Source organism: Nannobrachium achirus (genome assembly GCF_963921795.1).
Source record: "Nannobrachium achirus genome assembly, chromosome: 2".
NCBI classification, from domain to species: domain Eukaryota; kingdom Metazoa; phylum Chordata; class Actinopteri; order Myctophiformes; family Myctophidae; genus Nannobrachium; species Nannobrachium achirus.
The window spans coordinates 57,427,302-57,449,637 of record NC_137811.1 but is presented as its reverse complement, the minus strand read 5'-3'; the positions used below and the strand labels follow the sequence as shown (position 1 = coordinate 57,449,637).

General features: G+C 40.5%; 1 protein-coding gene across 1 annotated transcript in view; it reads left to right on the top strand.

The window, feature by feature from the left end:
* The first annotated feature begins 8,401 nt into the window (after positions 1–8,401).
* The window catches only part of znf236 (zinc finger protein 236), a 149,882-nt gene continuing 135,947 nt past the window's right edge, over positions 8,402–22,336 (top strand). Inside the window, exons 1-4 of the mRNA XM_080747343.1 lie at positions 8,402–8,545; positions 9,161–9,339; positions 11,321–11,451; positions 15,761–15,933. Coding sequence (XP_080603469.1) covers positions 8,525–8,545; positions 9,161–9,339; positions 11,321–11,451; positions 15,761–15,933 — 504 coding nt within the window. The 5' untranslated portion in view covers positions 8,402–8,524. The remainder of the gene's footprint in view (positions 8,546–9,160; positions 9,340–11,320; positions 11,452–15,760; positions 15,934–22,336) is intronic.

The window sequence follows — 22,336 nt, the reverse complement described above, 5'->3', positions numbered from 1 at the left end:
ATTCTTGGCCATGTGGCCAGTGATGTATATCGGACCAGTTACCCATATATGGAGACCCCTGGTACCCATATATGGAGATCCATGAACTGTATATGGTACATCCCTTTTATGCCCATACATGGAGATCCCTGTCTGAGCCACACAGATATGGGCTGTCTTCCTCCATATATGGATGGGCATTCCCATATGAAGCCTGTTAGATATGGGCTTAATATTGATGACATCGGGTCAGGGATCACCATATATGGGCATAAAAGGGATTCTGTTAGAGTGGTTCCCATGACATCACAACATACAATCCCCCATACATGGAGATCCCTATCTGAACCATCCACACAGATATGGGCTATGTCTCGGCCATCTGGCCAGTGATGTATATTGATGACATCAGGGATCTTCATATATGGGCATAAAAGGGATTCTTGGGAATATATATGGACTTTTACATAGGTGATGTCACCTGTGATATCAACTGTGATGTCACAGTGAAATGTGTCAGGGCAACACAGTGTCAGGCGTGACCTACAGACAGACAGACAGAGATATGCAGAGAAGATGTGCCGGTTTTCAGAGTACTCTTGCGAACTACGGTCGCAATTATTTGCGACCAAAGGTTGAAGTTTAGTATGAGAAACGGCACATCATGTCTCCCTCCGGACAGACGTCTGTCCCTGTACACTTTTTTACGGTCTATGGGTTTGACGCCCTGAGATCACGCTCTGACATCACTGTGATGTCAGGGGAACCACACTAACAGAATGGGAGAGTATTTTTTGCAGGTCGTTCAGTCCGAGTGTATCGAAAAAGCAACTGGGTTAAGCACCGTTGGTCCGACCAGTTTAACATTCACCAGGTTAGCATTCACCAGGTTAGCATTCACCAGCGTCGGCAGGTTAGCATGTCACCAGGTTAGCATTCTCCAGCTTAGTTTTACTGAGGTTAGGGTTAGGATAAGGTTAGGTTTAGGTGTATCTCTTTCCCACAGACTTTCGGCACCTCCGCGCAGCCAATCACAAGCTTCCGCTGCCTTAACCCAGTTGCCTTTTTGATACGCTCGGACTGAAAGACCTGCAAAAAACACTCTCCCCTAACAGAATCCCTTTTATGCCCTAATATGGAGATACCTGATGTCATCAATATTAAGCCCATAATCTAACAGGACTTCATGGGAATGCCCATATATGGTGGAAGACAGCCCACATCTGTGTGGCTGGGTCTACGGACAGTGATCTCCATATATGGGCATAAAATGGCTTGTATGTATGATGTCAGATGTCATAGACGTCATAGGACTTTCACATGAATGAATGAATGAATGAAACTTTATTTGTATAGCACCCTTCATACAAAAATGCAGCCCAGAGTGCTTCACACAACAAAATATAAAAAACAAAACAGCAATAATTACAATACAGCAAATCAAAAGTAAATAAAACATTAACATAGAAGATAATAGCAATAACAACAACATAACGAATAACTGAGTAAGCATGTTTGGGGTCTCACTCTCACAGCATATAGCATATGGTACCAGGGGTTTTCATATACGGGTAACTGGTCCGATATACATCACTGGCGAGATGGCCATGTATATTTTGTTTTATTAACGTATAATAGGCTATATAATTATATACGTATATATCATTATAAACATATATCTTTATATCATTATATATGTAGGCTATATTTTGTTTTATATCAATATATATATTTTTATATACATAATTATATTAGGTATATAATTATATACGTATATTGCCAATACTTTTGTACTTTTACTCAAGTAAAATATTGAATACAGGCCTTTTAATCATAAAATAGTAGGCTATTTCTACATTGTGGCATTGCTACTTGCTACTAGATGTAGCTACTCCTACTCGACTTGATCACTTCTGCTTTCCAGTGACCAGTGATATGCTGTCAGCAAGTTTCCTTACTGAACTTGCCATTGGTGCCTCAGAATATTAATGGCAGCAGGCCATTTCTGCAGCCAACGTGTTGTTGAGGATGATAGTAATGCTGATATGCCTAATTTAATTATTGAAATCTTTAATTTGTTGATGATGGTGGTGGTGGTGGTGGTGTGTGTGTGTGTGTGTGTGTGTGTGTGTGTGTGTGTGTGTTTGTTGCAAAAATGTATAGGCTATTATTTCATTATTACCCGTAATTGCCGGACTATAAGCCGCAGCTTTTTTCCCATGTTTTGAACCCTGCGACTTATACAACAGTGCGGCTTATATAGAGATTTTTACAGCTAACGGCCAGTTAGTTAGTTTTACAATGGTCTTTAACAAGGATTTATATATAGATTTGTACAGCTAACGGCCACCAGGGGCGCTCTAGTGGGAAGCAGGAAGGACACCTGCGGCTTATAGTCAGGTGCGGCTTATATATGTAAACATTCGTTTTTTGTTCTAAATTTAGCTGGCGCTGCTTATATTCAGGTGCGGCTTATAGTCCAGCAATTACGGTAGTTGGACTGTGCAAAACTTTATAACCTTCACTGTTAGTAGCCTACATTGTCAATGATAAAAGAAACAAAATATAGAAGAATGCAATACAAACTGTTTTTATTAACTGAGTGTGAAATCTTCATCCAGTGATTAAGACCTACTGCACATACACATACAGTATGAAACAGAGCAGCTACCTTTAAATGCATTTTGAGAAAAGATAATGCTGTTATTTGTTCCAAAAGCTTTACACCCTGTCAATGCAACATCTGTTTACACAATGCTGTACCCCCTCCTAATGTAGCCTATTATGTTCCCCATTTTCAACATTTTTTTATTTTATTTGTGACACTTGCTTTGGCAATGCAAACGTATGTTTTCTCATGCCAATAAAGCTCCTTTGAATTGAAAATTGACTAAGAAGTGGCGTAATTTTTCTTCATAAAGCAAGTGAAATTGCACCTAAACAAATGTATTGTTTATTCTTCTTCTTTTCATCATCAACATCAACATGCACTCAGTGGTGGAAAAAGTATTCAAATAACCTAGGTATAAAAGTGTTTAATGTGTGTTTTGTAATAATATAATTTATAAGCAACGAGTAACTAAGGTTTTCAAAATAATAATAATAATTGTAGTGGAGTAAAAGTACAATATTTGGATCTGAGATGTAGTGGAGTAGAAGTAGGTAAAGAATGTGAGTACTTTTTCCACCACTGAAGGGGAGACCATCAAATTTCAAAGTTTGATAACCACTGCAGTTTATCCATAGTTTACCACTGCTCATCATCATCCAACATGCACTGAAAGCAGTTGTGCACTAGATGTCTCTCCAGTCCACAGTCCGTGTGTGTGCCGCTGCTGCAGACTGTGCTGAGTTCATCATGGGTTCGATGCTTTGTGGAGAGGTGAAGCGGTCTCCATTTTGAAAACCAAATCAACACACACACATACACACAGTACACCCATATAGCCCTGAATCCTGGAACTATGCCGCGGGGCCGGCCTCGCAAACTGAGAGACAAAACCAACGACCGAGCAGGTAACAAGTCTCAAAATGCCACGAATAAAAACCACGCGCGCCGGGCTGTGCGAGCAACCTCGCGCCTTGCCGATAAACCGCCGCGCGTCCGATATAAATATAGTTGAACACAGTGCATATAGTCCCCGGATACAGTGCTGCTGGCCGTGGCCATTGCTTTGTGCAGGCGAAGGAAGGAGTGATTGAGGCGGAATGATATTAATAACATCTCGGTGGCTCTACGTATTCACTCCCAGTCTAAATTGGTCACCGGGGGGAGAAGGAAGCAGCCAACGGTTCTCTGCAGCGTGTCGTTGTGTTGACTGTCTGGATGTTTATTTAGCACTTTATCCTCCCTGTTTATTAGCGCCCAAAAAGCTAGCTCGCCGATGCTAACTAGCTTGTTATGTTAGCCCCCGGTGGCTAAAAGACGTCAAAACATTAGCCATTGTTTTGAATCTTGTCAATGCGTATGAGCACCAGAAGCACGACTTGGTCCTCCTCGCAGTAATGCAGTGGTGCTCGAAGTGTATTCAGGGACTCTGTGGGTTCCTTTATTGGGGTCTAAATTGACCCATACAAGTCTGTAACTCTGACAGTGTACAAATGGACCCGTTAGGGTTCATTTGGTTGCATTTGTACACTGTCAGAGTTAAGGGGAGACCTTGAAATTTGAAAGTTGCTTCGTATCATGTTGATACAAGCCCATTCCCATTATGTCATGTTGTCACACAGTGGTGGAAAAAGTACTTAAGTTTCTTACTTAATCCGCTCCATTCCCATTGAAATGCATTGGTGGAATCCACTCATAGGTAGAATATTATTCAGTAAAATTCAACATGAGTGAAAGTACAAAAGTATTGGTATCAAAATGTACTAAAGTACCAAAAGTAGTTAAGTTCTCATTATGCAGAATGTCCAATTTTCACAAGTGTTCAAATGCATAAATTGTATAAAACAGACACATTGTGAGCTTGTAGATCTGTTATTTTCAAATGGACAAAATATGTACTATTGCTTAGTGGTCAATCATGTATGTTTTGTAATAATAATCATTATTAAAGTAAATAGTAACTAAAGTTTCAAATACTTGTAGTGAATTAAAAGCACAATATTTGCCTCTGAGATGTAGTGGAGTAGGACTATTGAAAATTGGAAATACTCCAGGAAAGAAAAAGTACTTCAAAATTGTACTTAAGTACAGTACTTTACTTGTGTAAATGTACTTAGTTACTGTACAACACTGATGTCACATCATAATACTTTATGCATAATGGGGGTGCATGCATAACTAGATTGAACTGGATATAATTATGGGGCAGCCAGAAAGCATTGTTTTTAAACTGGGAAGGAGACAGCTGTCATGTACATGATGACACATGTAGCCTACACATGTCATATGAGTCCACTGTATCTACAGTTAAGCCCCGGCCCCCACACATACATAGAACATGGGTGTATTCACTGCAAATACTATATGACATTGTCACAAAAACACTAACCATTAGCTCTCTGACTGTTGTTTAATTTACAACAGTCAGGATAGATGCGTTGCAGATCTATGCATTGTGTATGCTGTAACCTGCAGTATGATGTAGCCTATCTGCGAATAACTGTATGGGTGATTATCTTTGCTTTACCCTCATATTATTTTCAGGCAGGTGTGTTGTAAAGTGAATGCCATATCTAACATATAATTCACCGAATGTCTGAGTGAGTGTCTGAGTGAGTGTCTGAAACAGCGTTTCTCCTCAGTGGCTGGAGCAATTGATCTGAAATCGCATCACCATTAGCATATGAACACACCTGACACAACTGTGAAGCCCTTTTTTCACTTTCACAAATCGTTTAATTGATATTAATTTATTAGTGAATTAATTTTTCCCATTGACTTATAATGGGAATCGCAAAAACTCACATTCAATATTTTTTTTTCTCGCAAACCATAGGGGCTACAGTTACAAAACTCTGAGAGGAGATTTATAATGATATCAAGGATTAAATAAAAAATAACTTTGTCAGTTGGCCTCATGGTGGCGCTATAACAGTCCACTTTACGTTTCGGCCTGTAACTCTTGAACCGTAGGTCGGAAAATTAAAATTATTTTTTCCCTGGATTCCGTGGGTCGAGACGCATCTCCCGATATAGGCCACGCCCATTTGCGCCAGGCTAGATTTTCCGCCATCTTGAATTTTCTCCAAAACACACTTTTTGCTCCTTTTCCTACATATTTTCTTCAAATGTCGCAAAAAGCGGTATACATGATCTATGAACCCATGCAATGAATATACTCAAGGGATATGTCGATAGTCTGTACCGTTCGTTCGTAACGGGCTTCCAAAGTTAGCGGGAGGGGCCCGTTTTGCAAACAATAGCCATAAATCACAAACAAAACGTCGAGTCAACACTGAATTTCTGCCACAGGTTGCGGGTGGCTTACTCAACGAATCCCCAGAAGCATTTCCAATTCCACCCGTAGAGGGCGTCACAAACGCGCAAAACGTAACCGTTTCGTTCCAAAACGCGTTTTTCAGGCGGACCGACCCTCTCAAAAAGAAACACAGACTACTCTGCGGATGGTCTCACGGTCCAAACCGCTGCACACACACACACACACACACACACACACACACACAGTCACACACACAGTCACCCTCCACCCCCACCCCCACCCCCATTGGGTTTGATTATTATTAGCTACAGGGGGAGAGGAGAGGGTCCTCCTGTTGGAGATGGGGACGTTTTATTATGTTTGTGTTTTTGGCAGCAGCACGGCGTTTAGCTAAACGCTTCTGTTCCAGACAGACTGCTATAGCAAGCAGCCTATACTGCTTTGGGGGTCAGTTTAGCTAACAGGACAGCCAGCTAACGCCTTGCTAATAACAGATGCGATTGACACACACACACACATAGCCATTAAACGAAACGGGTATTTCTTACATTGATGCTCCTACATATTATCATGCAAGTACCAGTTAAAGTTACTTTCCATCCCTCATATACCGTGTGCACAGTGCACATCCCATAACCCACACACTGCACATCATTTCGGAGCTCATATCTTTGAACGGGTAAGGACTAGTCTGTAATAACACTGTACCTACACATATGCCACCAAATGATGGCAGTGAAGTGCTATCACAAGTAATACTGACTGCTTTATTTGTACCCATTAGATCTGAACTCAAGTGAATCTAAGGCTGAAGGCTACAATGATGGAGAATTCAAAGACAAGAAATGCACAATGTGCTCTCAGAACTTTACCACTGACAGCCAACTCCAGAGGCACCTCCGTGATCACGAGGCAAACGACAAGGCAAGTGCAACCAACCTATGAACCTGATGAACATTGCTAATTGATTGGTCTAAAGATCTAATATATGACAAAGAGGGTAATAACAGCATATTAATAATAATCTATTTAGTTAAAGTGCTTTACATAAAACTGAAGAAAAATCTAATCAAACAACAGGACAATGTGCAAAAAGTGCATTATTAAGAAAACAATACATTTTCTTTATCGGGAAAGGCCATTCGACTAAAGCAAGCAATACCAAGAGATTAGCAAAGGAAAGCAAACAACATTATCATTACTAAAAGGCTCTTCAAAAAAAAGCAAGCAACTATCAAAGGAGCCCAAACATCATTACTGAAAGGGTAATCAAACAATCGTGATTTGTTTTGTTTAGACAACCCAATTAAATTATTCTCTGGATATAGTGCAGTTGTGACACATCTGGTAAGTCATGTAAAATTAATTAAATGAACCAATCATGTTCCAATCTGGCATAGTTTTGAAAAAAGCCTGAGGAAGAACTGTGAGGATGCAACTGTGTGTGTGTGTGTGTGTGTGTGTGTGTGTGTGCGTGTGCGTGTGTGTGTGAGAGAGAGAAGATGCACAGTTGCATACGCTGTTCAGTGTCATAACAACAAGGCAATTCAAGGCACTTTAATGTGCTTTACAATAAACCTCAAGCAAAGAAAACACATTAGAAAAGGACATTTCAATTTAAACACGTGTCTCCTATTAGAAAACACCTATTCATGTCACAGAGCAAAAAGCACGTAAATTTGATGCTATTATAATGTCTTACATTTGTCTCTTTGTTGTTAAGTGTGCCCATGACACTACCAGGCCCTGGTGTTCCACTTTCATTGTGGCCACCCACACAAATAAGCATGACATGACTTTGTGGAGGCAGACTTGGAGGAATGGACAATCACCTTTGATGTTGCTTTTTATGTTAAAATAAATAAACAACGTCATCGCATTTAATCTTGACTTCACTGTTAAAAACGCAATATCTGTGATACTCCATTGATTGAATACGTTATTAAGAGTTTGCAAAGAGTACATAGGTACAGTTATACAATAGTGCCAAAGGGAAAAATAAATTAATAAACTCCATTGTGGTCCTGTTGACCCCAACACTCTGTGTGGCCTCATTGTTGTGTCAAAATGCACCTTTGCTAAAGCTTTCCGCTGAATGTAGCAGGCTTGAAGAAAACAGCAGTGTTGTCGGGTTGACCTTCCCAATCCTAAAATCACACAAAATAAAATAATAAAAAGTTGCTATATAATCAGTATAAGAATAACGTCCAGAATAAAGTGTTTTCAAATAAAGTTTAAAATAAAAAAATATCATAAAATTGCATTATTGATTAAGCAAATCTTCATCATTAAACTGTGTGGGTTACCTTTATACCTTGACCCATGCAATCACATTTCATAAAGATTGTTTCCCATGATCTGTTTTCACGTATAAAAGAAAAAAAAAAGTTTATGCCTCGGTTGTTTGTCAGGCAGGCACACTGCCATGAGGTTGACGAGACAAACACAACAACAACATACACTTGTCGTACTTGAAGTTTCTCAAGTCCTTGTCTACTGTCTCTCCCCTCCAGCCTCATCGATGCGACCAATGTCCACAGACGTTTAACAAGGAGTTCAACCTCACCCTCCACAAGTCCACACATACCACCTCTAACCCCACCTGCCCTGTGTGCCATAAGAAGTTCTCCCGCGTGGCAAGCCTTAAAGCCCATATCATGCTGCACGAGAAGGAAGAAGTTGGTCAACTTGTTTTTTGGATCAATAATAATAAATGTAGTATATGTTTCATATAAGAGTTGCAGTCATATTTAACCACTTTCAAACCAGTTCCCCTATTTTATTATATGCAAAATGTAATTGGCAAAAATTATCAGCAAGTTAAAGGAGTAGTTCACCCCCAAAATGACTTTTTTTCTATTGATTACTCACGCCATGGAGACTTGAGTTCAATAATATGTTTTGGTTTTTAATCACATTCCTAAGACAATAATTTGATTACAATACATTTACCCCCATTGATTACGGATGGGGACCCAAATGCATTTGGAGCATTTGGGTCCCCATCCGTAATCAATGGAAGTAAATGTACTATAATATTTTTTTTTGTCTTAAAAAAGAAAAACAAAAAACAAAACAAAAAAAAAGTTCATGGTGTGAGTAATCATCACTCATTTTGGGAATGAAAGTTACTCCTTGAAAAATGCACTTTGTGAACTTGTAGATTGGCTATTTCACTATCCATCATACAGCGAAGTATGTAGAACTTAAGTGGTTAAACACGTTATTTAAGCTTCTAAGCTCTCCCTGAAGTAATTAGCATTGCTTGGTTCTGTATTCTTCCCTCCTTGTAGAATCTGATCTGTGTGGAGTGTGGGGATGAGTTCATCCTTCAGAGCCAGCTCTCTCTCCATCTGGAGGACCACCGTAAGGAGCTGTCAGGCATCAAAGTGTACACCTGCAAGACCTGCAGCAAGGAGTTCAAGACGTCTGTCCACCTCAAGGACCACATGAAGAGCCATGGCAAGATGAGGTCGGCCACAAAAGACACAGAATAGGATAGATTTAGGATAGATCCTTATTTTTTGCTGAACCAGGTCAAATGCAGCTTTTCATTTGCACAGCTTTGTTCCCCATTGAAGTGAAATGAAGTGAAAAGAATAAAAGAGTTCAAACAGGATTTAGGTTTAACCATTTAAATCTGATATACTTGTACATGTCCAGGGTCCCTCAGGGCATTGCAATGCGTTGTGAGCTTGTAGATTGTCTGTTTTTGCCTAATGTTCGACCCACAATGGGTTTAAGTAAACTCACATAGCCAGAATTTCAGAGATCTCCACGGCACCTGCTGATAAGTCTGGTAACCTTCTTGTCCTGTGTGTGCTATTATAGAGGTGGGTGGTAGCAGTTTGTAGTTAAGAACGATCAGAGTAAATGGCACGAACCCTGCAACAACAGGGTAAATGGTCAAGTAAATAGAGTGCAAAGAAAACAAGTTAGGGCTACAAAGTAATTGGGTGCAGACAAACAAACCACACTGTCTATTTAAATAAGATATATAGCATGTGTGAACAAGTAAAGAACATACATTGGTACATTCATTGGCATAGTATACAACTACAATTTATCAAAATGGGAAACTAGAAATAATACACAAGAGGAGTGCTAGGGAGCGAGGTGATGTCTGAAGATGTGAGTTTTCAGACATTGGAGGAAATGGGGACTCAAATGGAGAAAAAGAAAACGAATTGAAATAACACCAGGTCCTGGAGATATCGTAGTCTCACAAAGAAGAAAATCTTCCAATTTAAAAACACTTTGGCTCATATTGTGTTTACATGAGAGGAGAACATACAGTATTTATCTGACTTCAGTTTTTCCGTGTCTAACCCCGTCTTGCTGCTATTTTGTACTTTGCCTGACTCAGACTATAGTGTTTCTCAACCTTTTCAGGCCGCGACCCCCAAAATAATCATATTTGAACTGGGGACCCCCACCCTGACGAGCACTAAGAGTTGAGGCATTACATTTTGAATAACAGTTTCTATTGTGAGAATAGCAGATCTACATGCTCACAACGCTTCGCGTTGCGAGGCGTTGTGAGCATGTAGATCGGCAACAATTTCTGCCTCTAATATTTGACAATTAGGCCAATGTTTAATTCATCATTTTAGAGGTATTAAAGTCCTTAAATTGTCACTTTATAAATGTGCAGATTCCCTCTATACATTTAAACGTTATGTTGGTTTGTTTACTGTTGAGAGAGAAAACAATGTTGCACGTTAAGTTAATCATCTGGGGACCCCCCAAAATAATTTGGGGACCCCCCTGGGGGACCTGACCCACAGGTTGAGAACCACTGGTTTAGCCCAGATTTAAAACAATTTGCCGCCCCCTACAAGATGGGGAGGGAAATCCTACTGTAGATACTGCTGTTTGGTGGGGACCACAGCTCTATACTGTATGCACAAGCAAGCAAACATTGGATTATACTGCTGTATGACAGTGGATATGTTGAAATTGAACATTTGGGGAATTAAATGATAATAATGGATTGAGGTAAAAAATGTGATGAGTGGATTTGACAATTTGCTACCTATTTAAACATGATATGATTCCGATCCTTGTTTGGCGAGCCATGTTCAAAGCCATTGTAAAATGTTCCATCTGTAAACGCACATTTTTGTCCACCTGAAATCAGTATTACTGCATCCAAACAATTTGTTTGATGCAGTAATACTGTTTTGCGTCATGCTTAACAAAAAAAGGCTGTTGTTTATGTATTCAAGTCCTCCAATCAAATCTGATGGTACAGTATCGTGCAGTCTGAGGCTCGCCGTCTTTGCCTCGTCCTCAGCTCATGCAGGACCTAAACACAAGATTTTGAGATTTCTCCTGGATTCTGTGCCCTGCTTAACAATCCCTGAGCCCTGAGTCAATCAGAATGAAGTGCATGTGTAGGAACCTTTGTTATTTTTCTTTATACATTTTGTATGTTCCCTTTCTGCCCAAAGGTCACTCGCCTCTAGTTCCAGAAACTACAAGAAAAACATTGATCGCAGTGGCTTCACCAACAGCTGTCCTCACTGTGGAAAGACATTCAAAAAACCCAGTCAGCTTGTCAGACACGTACGAATACACACAGGTGAGCACAAGGGAGTTTAATGTCTTGTTTTGTTTGAGTTGTTGATTAGACCCTTTTCACTGCAGACCTTTTCATGGGTAAACACAGCTGAATTAAATGGTGTCATTGCTCATATTTACCCTAGTATTTCAGGTCAATATTGCTGCTGTGAAAAGGGTCTATTATTGTAATAGCCTTTGAAATATGGATGTAAATTGGGTAAATTGTGCGTGTGTCACGATTTGTTTATTCGATAAATTGAAACGCAGCACAGATATACATATATAGTCAGGATATCACAATGAAGACATATGACTTATTTCCATTGCGGTCCTGTAGACTTGGCTGGAAGGCAGGCAGAAATATGGTGTAGCATGTAAACTATACAGAGCACATTATATAACAAACACATTATTCCACAGATTAAATATGATAAAAAATCAATTTATGCATTCTTTGATATTTTACTCGGTCTTGTAAAATGTTTCTTAAAACCAATCGTAGTAATGGAGGGAAGCTTTCCCACCAGTTAAGGTTCTAAAATATTTTATCAAAGGTGAAAGACCCATTCACATTAAAATTTAAGACCTATTTTAAAGTAATATCAATGCCTAAGAAGTCCTTTGGTAGGAATAAATCGACAGGGGAAAAGTCATGTTCTTTGTTGAATTTATATTTATTTATATAACCTTTTGATATAGAGACCCTGAAGCTCTGGGGGAATTGCATCTTAGATCTGTTTTAGATGTCCATCTTCATGGCCGCTGTGCTGTGTGAATGCAGAGTTGAGAGTCTTGCACACTTGAGTCCGTATTTTTTGTATTCGTTTTTAAAAATGTGTCATCCGTTACACACAGAATCATTGCACACTGGGTCCAATGCATATGTTTTTCTATTGCTAAAGTTCTGTAGAACAAAACACAATGGAGTGATCACGCAGTGAGGATTATTGTGCAGTCCTCTCACTTTTTGAAAATAGATCATGCTCTGATCTCACTGTGATGTCCGGCACATCTTATCAGTATATCTCTGAAGGTATCTCTGAAGGTCATGCCTGACACTGTGGTTCCCTTGACACATCACTGTGACATCACCTATGTAAAAGTCCATATATGGGTATTCCCCAGAATCCCTTTTATGCCCATATATGAAGATCCCCGGGGCGGCTGTAGCTCAGGAGGTAGAGTGGGTTGGCCAATGATCCATGGGTCGGCGGTTCAAATCCCAGCTTCTCCTGTCTACATGTCGAAGTGTCCTTGGGCAAGACACTGAACCCCAAGTTGCTCCCGGTGAGCTGGTTGGTGCCTTGCATGGTTTCCACCGCCACCGGTGTATGAATGTGTGTGTGAATGGGTGAATGTAATGCACATTGTAAAGCGCTTTGGATAAAAGCGCTATATAAATGCACCATTTACCATTTACCATTTATCCCCGATGTCATCGATAAATATCACTGGCCAGATCTGTGTGTGGCTGGTTCAGATAGGAATCTCCATGTATGGGCATAAAATATATTGTATGTTGTGATGTCATGGGAACCACTCTAACGGAATCCCTTTTATGCCCATATATGGAGATCCCTGATGTCATCAATATTAAGCCCTTATCAAACAGGACTTCACATGGGAATGCCCATATATGGAGGAAAACAGCCCATATCTGTGTGGCTGGTTCAGACAGGGATCTCCATGTATGAGCATAAAAGGGATGTACTACAGTAGACGGATCTGGTCCGATATATATCACTGACTGGCCAGATGGCCAAGAATTGGCGCAACCTCGCATGTCGCCCTGAGGCGTCTTACTAGTATTATAGCTTGGATATGATACTATCATTATGAACGGCAGATGTGTACTGGAAAAATTGATTTTCGAGCGAGAGAAATAAGGGCACTTACAATAAAAACAAGCGCTCCTGTCTGAAGTCCTGGTTGGGTGGGCCAAATGTACCAAATTGCATATTTGGAAGGAAAAAAAAACACCTGTACCAGTTTTTGGGGGAGAAAATAAGTACATCTAATGGCAAGATAGCCTTCTAGGCCGGAATTCTCTTTTATCCCTTTGTTTGTGCCAAATCTGGGTTGGACAGGATTTGTGGAGCTACCTCTGGTGTTGTAATTGCGTACATCCTTGACGTTCTGGAAGTATTTTGACAGGTACGGGCAGGTACATGGGTATCTTAGTGGTGCAGTGTATCTTGTACACTAGGGACAGGCCCATTGCAAGATGCTGTACTCTGTCAGCTACCATGAGCCAACCCACACTTTCAAAATGATCAGGGGTAAGGTAAGACCGAGATGGAATGTTAAGCAGTATCCTAACCAGTTTCTTTTGGGCTGTTTGGAGCCTTGTTTTTAAGGCCTTTGAGGCACTGCGATACCATATGTGGACTCATATGTGGAGTCAAAAAGGGTTGAAGGCCTTTCCTGAGAGACAGCGTTTTAGAATCTACTGTATGTAGTATAGCAAGCCACAACAGCAGCTACACCACTCAAGAACCTGGCTGCAATTGTATCAAGGCCGGTGGCTTTGTCCTCTTTTAGGTCCCTAATCAATGTAAGGGTTGCAGTGATTTTCAGTTGTTTAAAAGTAAACTTCCCCTCCTTGTTCCTATTGGACTCATAGAACCTTTTTTCCAAGAGGCTCTCCAAAGTCCCCTTCACTAACTGAAAGCTTTGCACCAAGCTATCTGCTGTGGTTGTAAAATTCTCATTAAGACTATCTGCAACTATTCCTTTATCAAAGGTTAAATACCCATTCACATTCAATCCATTTTTAAAGTCAATATCAATGCACACAGAAGTCGTTTGATAGGAATAAATCCGAGGGGAAAAAGTAATTTCCTCCCCTTTGTTGATTTCATATTGCCACTATATCACATTTATTCTGATATGGTCACCCAGAAGCTCCGAGGGGAATAGCGTCTAAGATGGGGTTTTAGATCTCCATCATCATTGCCGTTATGCTGTGCTGTGTGGACGCAGAGTTATAGTGTGGAAAAGGGGCTGTTTTAAAACATGATGCGCCTGAGCTGCCCTAGCTGACCCAACGATCCCACTGTTCAGATAACATGGCTGGTAGCTTCCATACTTGAGTTCATTCACATGTTAATTAGTCTGGTTGGCTGGATGGATGACTAATGGAGTTATATGCCATGTGCTCTGAATCTCAAGCAGCCATTTGGGGGGAATGAGGTGAAGGGCCGGAAATACAGGGGCTATGCATGTATGCACTTCTTTGTGTATCTCTCTCCATCTTATGACTGTCTCACAGATACACATGTACACTTCACAGTTGCTGCTAAGTGAAACATGTTTTTCTCTCTCTGAGTCGATGTCGATCTGCACTTCTGCAGATCTACACTTCTGTGTGTTCATGCACTGTGTGTTGACAAAATAATTGCCCATGTTTTATTACAGTGTGTTGTGTTTGCATAGGATGTTGTTCTGAATGTTCTCTGCATGTTCTGGTGAGATGCATGGGATTTGTTTGTTTTGAATATAGTGTTAGATTTCCAGGGATTCGGTACAGAAGCAGAATACACTGCATAGACCTCCCCCCCCCCCCCCCCCCCCAGCAGACATTTTGATGTGATGTAGATGGCTAAATGCATCTGGAGATAATAAACCTAAATTCGTAGTGTGCTTTGTTTAAAATATCTAGCCAATCTACATGCTTATAGAGCATCTCTATTATTTTAGGTGTGAGACACTGGTGAGCAACTAAGAATAAATCATCCCCAAATATCGGTCCTTGGTCACTAACAATATGATGGTACTATTTCAGTCTACTCTCTCTGTCTCAGAGGCAGGCTGTGCATACCTCAAAAATGTACCTGCCCATTTCAGCCCAATGGAATCTATCTATTAGTTGAGAGAGAGATGAAGCAGGGACCCCCACAACCTTTTTTCATAGATGCCATATAGTTTCATCTTTTGACAGCACAATGACAGCACACTCATCAGTGTATTTTGGATTCTTGAACAGTCAATACTTAATTAACTTGACCTTTCACTCTGTACTTAGTCTGCTCTTTTTCCCCTCTACAACAAAGCTATTTGCCTAAAATAGCCGACCTGCAAGCTTGTAGATCTACTATTTTTGGCTAAAGTTCTCCGAATATGGACGCTAGGGTTCAAGTGGTTAATATAAAAAGGAGGGAAAAAAAGTTTCTATCACACCCCCTGTAGTAACTCTGAGGACCCCCTGTTGAAGACCCCTGAATTAAAACAATAAATGGTTCAAAAGTCAGAGATTATATGTAGCCATTGAATGGTCATCATCGAGTGTGCTTGTGTGTTTGTGTGTGTGTTTATCTGTGCCTCCCTAGGTGAAAGGCCCTACAAGTGCTCCCACTGCGGTAAGGCCTTCAACCAGAAGGTGGTGCTGCAGACACACATGGTGCGACACACGGGGGAGAAGCCTCATCTCTGCATGTTCTGTCCGGCCTCCTTCTCCCAGAAGGGCAACCTGCACTCCCACGTCCAGAGAGTTCACTCTCAGGTAAACCCACATGTCCCTGGTCACCCATATAACTTCCTCCATGCCAGGGGTCTTCAACGTTTTCAGGCCAAGGACCCCTTAGTTGAGAGAAAGATGAAGCAGGGACCCCCCCAACCTTTTCATAGATTCCATATAGTTTCATTGTTTGACAGCACAATCATCGTCTATTTTGGATTCCTGTCAATTTGTGTTTTCAGATATTTAGCCACTTGAACCGTCAATACTTAATAAACTTGACCTTTCACTCTGTACATAGTCTGCTCTTTTTTCCCTCTACACCAAACGTATTTGCCAAAAATACCACAAGGCGTTGTGAGCTTGTAGATCGGGTATTTTTGGCTAAAGTTCTCAGAATATAGATGCTGGGATTCAAGTGGTTAATATAAAAGAGAAAAAAAGTTTCTATCACACAAAGATTTGGAGGACCCCCTGTAGTAACTATAGGGGTCCCGGACCCCCTGTTGAAGACCCTTGCTCTATACTTTCTACAATGTAAACCCTTGTGCTTATATGTCAATAATGTTACAGCTTAGAGTGCATACTTTAAAACACTGTTTCCCAAACACTGGGTTGGGACCCATTTGTGGGTCGTGGACACATTTTTATGGGTCCCTTAATTTTTTGTTTCGTACATTTTCTTTTATTTATATTTATTTTATTACTATTTAAAAAACATTTTCAAAAAACATTCCCCAAAAAGCAACATTTTTGGATTAATTTGAAATTATTTTTTTCATGAAGAATTTCCATAAATTAGAACACAAATGCTTAAGAAGTAGTGAAAACAGCAGATCTACAAGCTTGTAGATCTGCTGTTGGGTCCCAGGAAAATGTCAAATCTCTATTTTGGATCACAAGCTAAAACGTTTGGGAACCACTGCTTTAAATAATGTACCATACATTGAAATAATATGCCTGTAGAAACAGTTTCTCTCGCTGAACTTACTATCATTGTGGATCGTGTGAATTTAACACACATACTTGCTACAGCTTGTCACCTTCTCATTCTCCCTCTGGATTCGAGAGGAATGCATTCTCATCTTGATGAAATAAAACATTGCCATTGCGAGTTGGAGTTGGTATTGACAAGGGTTTCAATAGGCCACATATCTATGTGAAAAGATTGTCTCTAGAGTTCTTCTGCAAATTTTAATTATACTTTTTGAAGGATGGGTGGGCAAGTCAACTTTCTCAACTTTTCCGGTGTTTACACAGCACAGCCAACTTCTCAGTGTTGGTCTTATTCCCTTCTGTTCTAGTGGGTTGGCTTAACAGAATTATCGAAACGAAGCGGATAAAAGCGCCAAACTTTTTTTTGGGGCTTATTTAGGACCTAACCAACTTGATATGAATAATTCTATGGATAAACATCAAAATAAAGTTTGGTACCCAAGGCTAAAATCCATCGTTGGGTCCTAAAGAAGCCTCAAAAAAAGTTTTGACACTTTTATCCGCTTCGTTTTGATAATGTCAAAAACCAGGGTTAAGCCAACACACTAATTAGTACCCAGTGAAATCCTCTGTTTTAATCAATCAATTTTTAAAGATCTAGACTCAAATGTGCACAAATGTGTCCACATGGACCCATCCCTTACCTGTCTATTTCGTTATATTTGTAAGCTCTCAGAGTTAAATGAATTCAGGACATTAAACAGTGGTAAAAGCAGAAGTGCTGTTCCGCAGCAATGGACAATTATCAGTTTGGTTTGCTTTCTAGAGCAGTGGAAACTAAAAGTCTGTTCTCACTGTCACCATCTGGTCTTACTCCTTCAGTTATCAAGTATTGGTCTTGCATATGACCAGTCAGCAATTAAATATTTTGCAATTCAGTGAACTATTGAGGGGACATCGTATCAGAAGCAAGGACATTTTAAATTAACGTTTTATATTATCCCTCAAATGTCCACAGAGAAATTGACTTTTGGTATTAAAGCTTGTAAAATGCACGTGGCCATTTAAAATGTAAATCTTTATTTATTGCGTGACAGATTTTCATTAAATATTTTCTGCCAGAGTTGACACTTATTTGGACTTAAGGCAGCACCAAACCTTATTGTAAGTCAGCCTCACCTTGGATAAGTACGGTAGGATCCTGGGTTCCGGTTACAGACCTGTTCCCCTCCTTCTTCCCACTCTTTGAATTGTTAATGTGAATGTTTATCACGCTGAGGTATTAGCCAAGCACTTGAACTAGTCTCTCCTTCAATTTACTCCACATTATTTCCTTTTTGCACTGCTCATGTTGTTTATTCCACCGTCAACGTTTGGATGTTATTATTCTATTTATTTCTATCAATATTTCACTCTCTCTTATTTGTCACTCACTGATCCAAAACCTGTGCTCACACTCTATTAGCATCCCTCCTATTTACTGGTTCATTAGAGCGTGACCATTTTGCCATATTGTGGCTAAGAAAAGGAATGATGCAGCATTGTCCCTTGTTTTGCTCAGTTCTTTTGTAGCGGCTATACGGCCACCTCTTCTAATGCGTCCACTGATTCATCCAGTCCAGTTCAGGTTTGGGCTTTCGTTGTCATAAACAACACTGGGGTTATTTCTGAGGTCACATCCTTTTTAGAGTTGGCATTATAGAAAAGTTGAAAGGAGAACATGCATTAAAAACCTCCCTGTGGGTGCTGAAGTGTATGCGTTGGTGGATAACAAAATGTCAATTTTTAGAATGTATTCATTAAGACTGGTAATGGTGGAGTTGGGTGGAGGAGTAGATGTAGGCTGTGACTAACAGCATCTGGCCGTGGTCTCATGTGTGGGACAGCATTTTGGAAATGGATTAAAGCACCTGTCTGGGGTGTCTTCAGTAATGTGTGTTAAGTAACTGTGTCGCCACATTGATCAATCGGCTGTTGTGTTTTACCATTCTGGGAAAAAAGAGGCTTTCAGAACAAAATCATACAATAGTTTTTAACAAAGCATAAAAAAATAAAAAATATAAATCTAATATAAATCAATTTACTTTCAGAATAGGATGCTTTTTGTGAATTGAATTTGTCCACAAAAATGGTATGCCAATGCGTATGAAACTACATCTACTGACTGGCTTTGCTTGGTACGCCTCCAACTCACTAGAAGATGGACGTCCGGCGTCCGCACACATGCGACTTTCTTACCAGCATTCACATAACTGATTAATTGTGTATATACCGTAGTCACTATGCATGTATGGACAGAATATGTCCTATTAGACAAGTGAAAGAAGATTTTTGGCACGACAAGCTCTGCATTTGAATGTTCTGTGATGCGTTTTGTCACCCTGGACACGTCTTTGTCCATGTATGTACAGTATTTAATAACATACTGTAAGTGCAGAAGTAGCTTATTCTGATAAAACTGTTTGTATATAACTGCATAATTCTAGCTTTCTTGGGTAGTAAACGGGAAATAAATCAGATTTTTAATTCAGAGTGCATCTAAATGAATCATCCGTCAGCTGATTTAATGAAAGAATGTGACTTGTGTAGGCTAGCAGCAGCTGACAAGGTAGTCTTACAGAACAGTGAGTGGGTGATATGATACCGATATTGCGTATTTCTCCACGGGTACAAGCGAAGCATCCGTGCATGTCCAGTTAGAACAATTGCATTATTTGACATAGGAGCGGAAGTAAAGCAGTGTCCGTACGCTTATGCTTGCTGGGCTCTGCGAATTAGTTTGTCTGCAGGAGAATTATTATGCATAATGTCTTTCATAACGTGGCCAGTTCCAGCTATTCCTCCAATTTCCCCATGTTGGGTTTTCCTCAATGTATTCTATTTATGGTGGCAAAAATGGTTTGAAATGAATGTGACAGGAGTGTGGCTGCCCTGCTATATGACATTTTGGAAACCCAAAAGGCAACACACAGCCATTTCAATAATGTATCTAATTTTCACAAGTGTTCTTCCAGCCCTCTCTTCTAGAGAGCTAGGTCTTATGATTGACTGATTTTATGAATACAATTATGGTCAAATGGTATTTGAAATGGCAAATAACGTCATGAAAATGTTCACAGCAGTATGCTTTTGGAAAGTTGTGCCCTGTGCAGACTGTACCGCATACCCTCTGCATTTATATGCAGACAGCGTGTCACCTTTTCGGTCACCCTCTAGATTCGAGAGGACTTCATTCTCGTCTTGATGAAATCGAGCAGTGCGAGTTGGGAGTTAGCATTCAGAATTATTTCATTTTGCCACATATCTGTGTAAAATGATTCCATCGAGAGTTCTGCTGCAATGTTAATTATACTTTTTGAGGGATGGGTGGGAAAGCAAAAAATGTGAGCTTAATAAAGGAGAAAGCTCAATTTATATTCAATTACACAACGGCATAGCTTCCAAACAAGAACAGAACTTCAAGCATCGCAACATGTTCTTAGTTTGGAGGTCCTTGTCAACAAGTGACGCTGTCATTCCATTGCCTGACTGCGAGCGCCAGACATCTCACACTACGTTTCACTTCGGGATGAGAGTCTGAAATTGAGGGCAGACATTCTATTTCGGCGGGGGGGGGGCTAAAGCCTATTGACGTCACACACACACACACACACACACACACATACACACACACACACACACGCGCGCGCGACGGCGACGTGGCGTGACATTGCAAAAATACGTTATTTCTCATAACATATTATATGTCTGCATGTTTACGTTAGTGCAAAATGGTATTAAAACGTGAAGAAACGGCACTATTTCATAGTTTATTAAAATAATACGAGTCGAGTCTGACTCCGCCATGACAGTTTTCACGGACCAATCAGAGTCCACTAGACTCTCACGTGGGCAGAGGACACCAATCAGAGTCCACGAGCGAGTCTCACGTGAGCTCAAGAGCTCTGTTTGGAGGGGGCTGGGACCGGAGCAGCCACACCATGTGCCCCAAGCATACAACCCTGATTGGCCCATTCAATGCGCCCGCTCTTTGGGCGCTTTCGAAATAGATTAAAATGTGTGCAGCTTCAGTCCACACTACACACCACCCACCAGCAGGGGGTGGTGATGTGCGGACTGAAGTGTCAGGCTAGTCATTCCACACACTATAAATTAAGCACAATGCTCTCAGGATACTCCATCCAGCAGCAATCAGCAAAGATATTTTCCCTGTACAGGAGTTGCAGTATGTTCTTGGTTCAACCCACTTTCACTTAACAAAATCTTTTGAAAAGTAATGAAAACAGGCATTCTACAAGCTCTACAACAGGGATACTCAAACTTCTGAACCAGTGGGCCACATTACAAAAATGTCAAGGGGCCGCGGGCCAGTTGATAAAACTAGTATTGCGAGGCGTTGTGTGCTTGTAGATCTGCTATTTTTGCTAAAATGACATTACTTGATAACATATCTCTTTTATTTGCTTTATTTCCATTGTGCATTATTTTATGGCTTGGAATTCCATTTAGGCTATATTCTGTCAATGACACAATTTGTAATCAAAGTACTTTTATTTGTTACATTTTCTCTTATTGTCTCCACCAGCCGAAGGCATGGGGGAGAGTATGTTTTCCCCTTCGGCCGTCCGTGTGTCCGTGCGTGCGTACGTGCGTGCGTCCGTCCGTGTGTCCTCGCAGTTTGTGTGCACCTAATCTCAGTCGCCGTTGGCCTGGTCGCTGCCAAAGTGAGCACACACATTCCCTGGATGCCAATCTAGAACCTCTGCCCTAATTTTTTCAAATGGGCCTTTTCTAGCGCCACCTAGTGGCCGATGTTCGCAAAACATTTCTGTGCACTACTCTTACAGATTGTGTCCAAAAATCCTACAAATCGGTAGGCAGTATCTCGACAGTCATGTGATCGACACGGATCTGTCCGATTTTGCATATTCCATCCTGATTGGCTAAGATTGGCTTCCAAAGTTTGTAGGATTGAGCCGTTTTGAACAAAATGCCTCAAATCCCAAACGCAAAGTGCAATTATCATGAAATTGCGCACACACGTTCCCACTATGTCGAGGAAGAAATGCCACTTCAAATTTTTGAAATCAGCCTCATGGTGGCGCTATAACTGGCCAATTTGTGGTTTTACCTATAACTCCACCGATCAGTTTCAAACTTTGTATGCGCACTCCCTAGAGGCCAAGGAAAAACCCTTTCCCTGCATTTTTCACATCAGCCTTTTATAGCGCCACCAGGAGGCCGATTTTTGTAAAACACCATTTTTCCTATTATTCCTTGAGATTTTATCCAAAAATCATGCAAATCGGTACACAGTATCTCTATAGACCAATTATTTGTTTACAAACATTGAGACTGAATGCACAGCTGACTGTATCATGTAATCAATTCCCAACAGATCCCCAAACCTGTTGTTTTGGGGAGCACTGGTTATTCAACCTCCTCTTGTGTGCTAGTGAGGTGCTCCCATGGGGTGCGCCCTTATCGAGACATATATACTTCATTGCGCAAC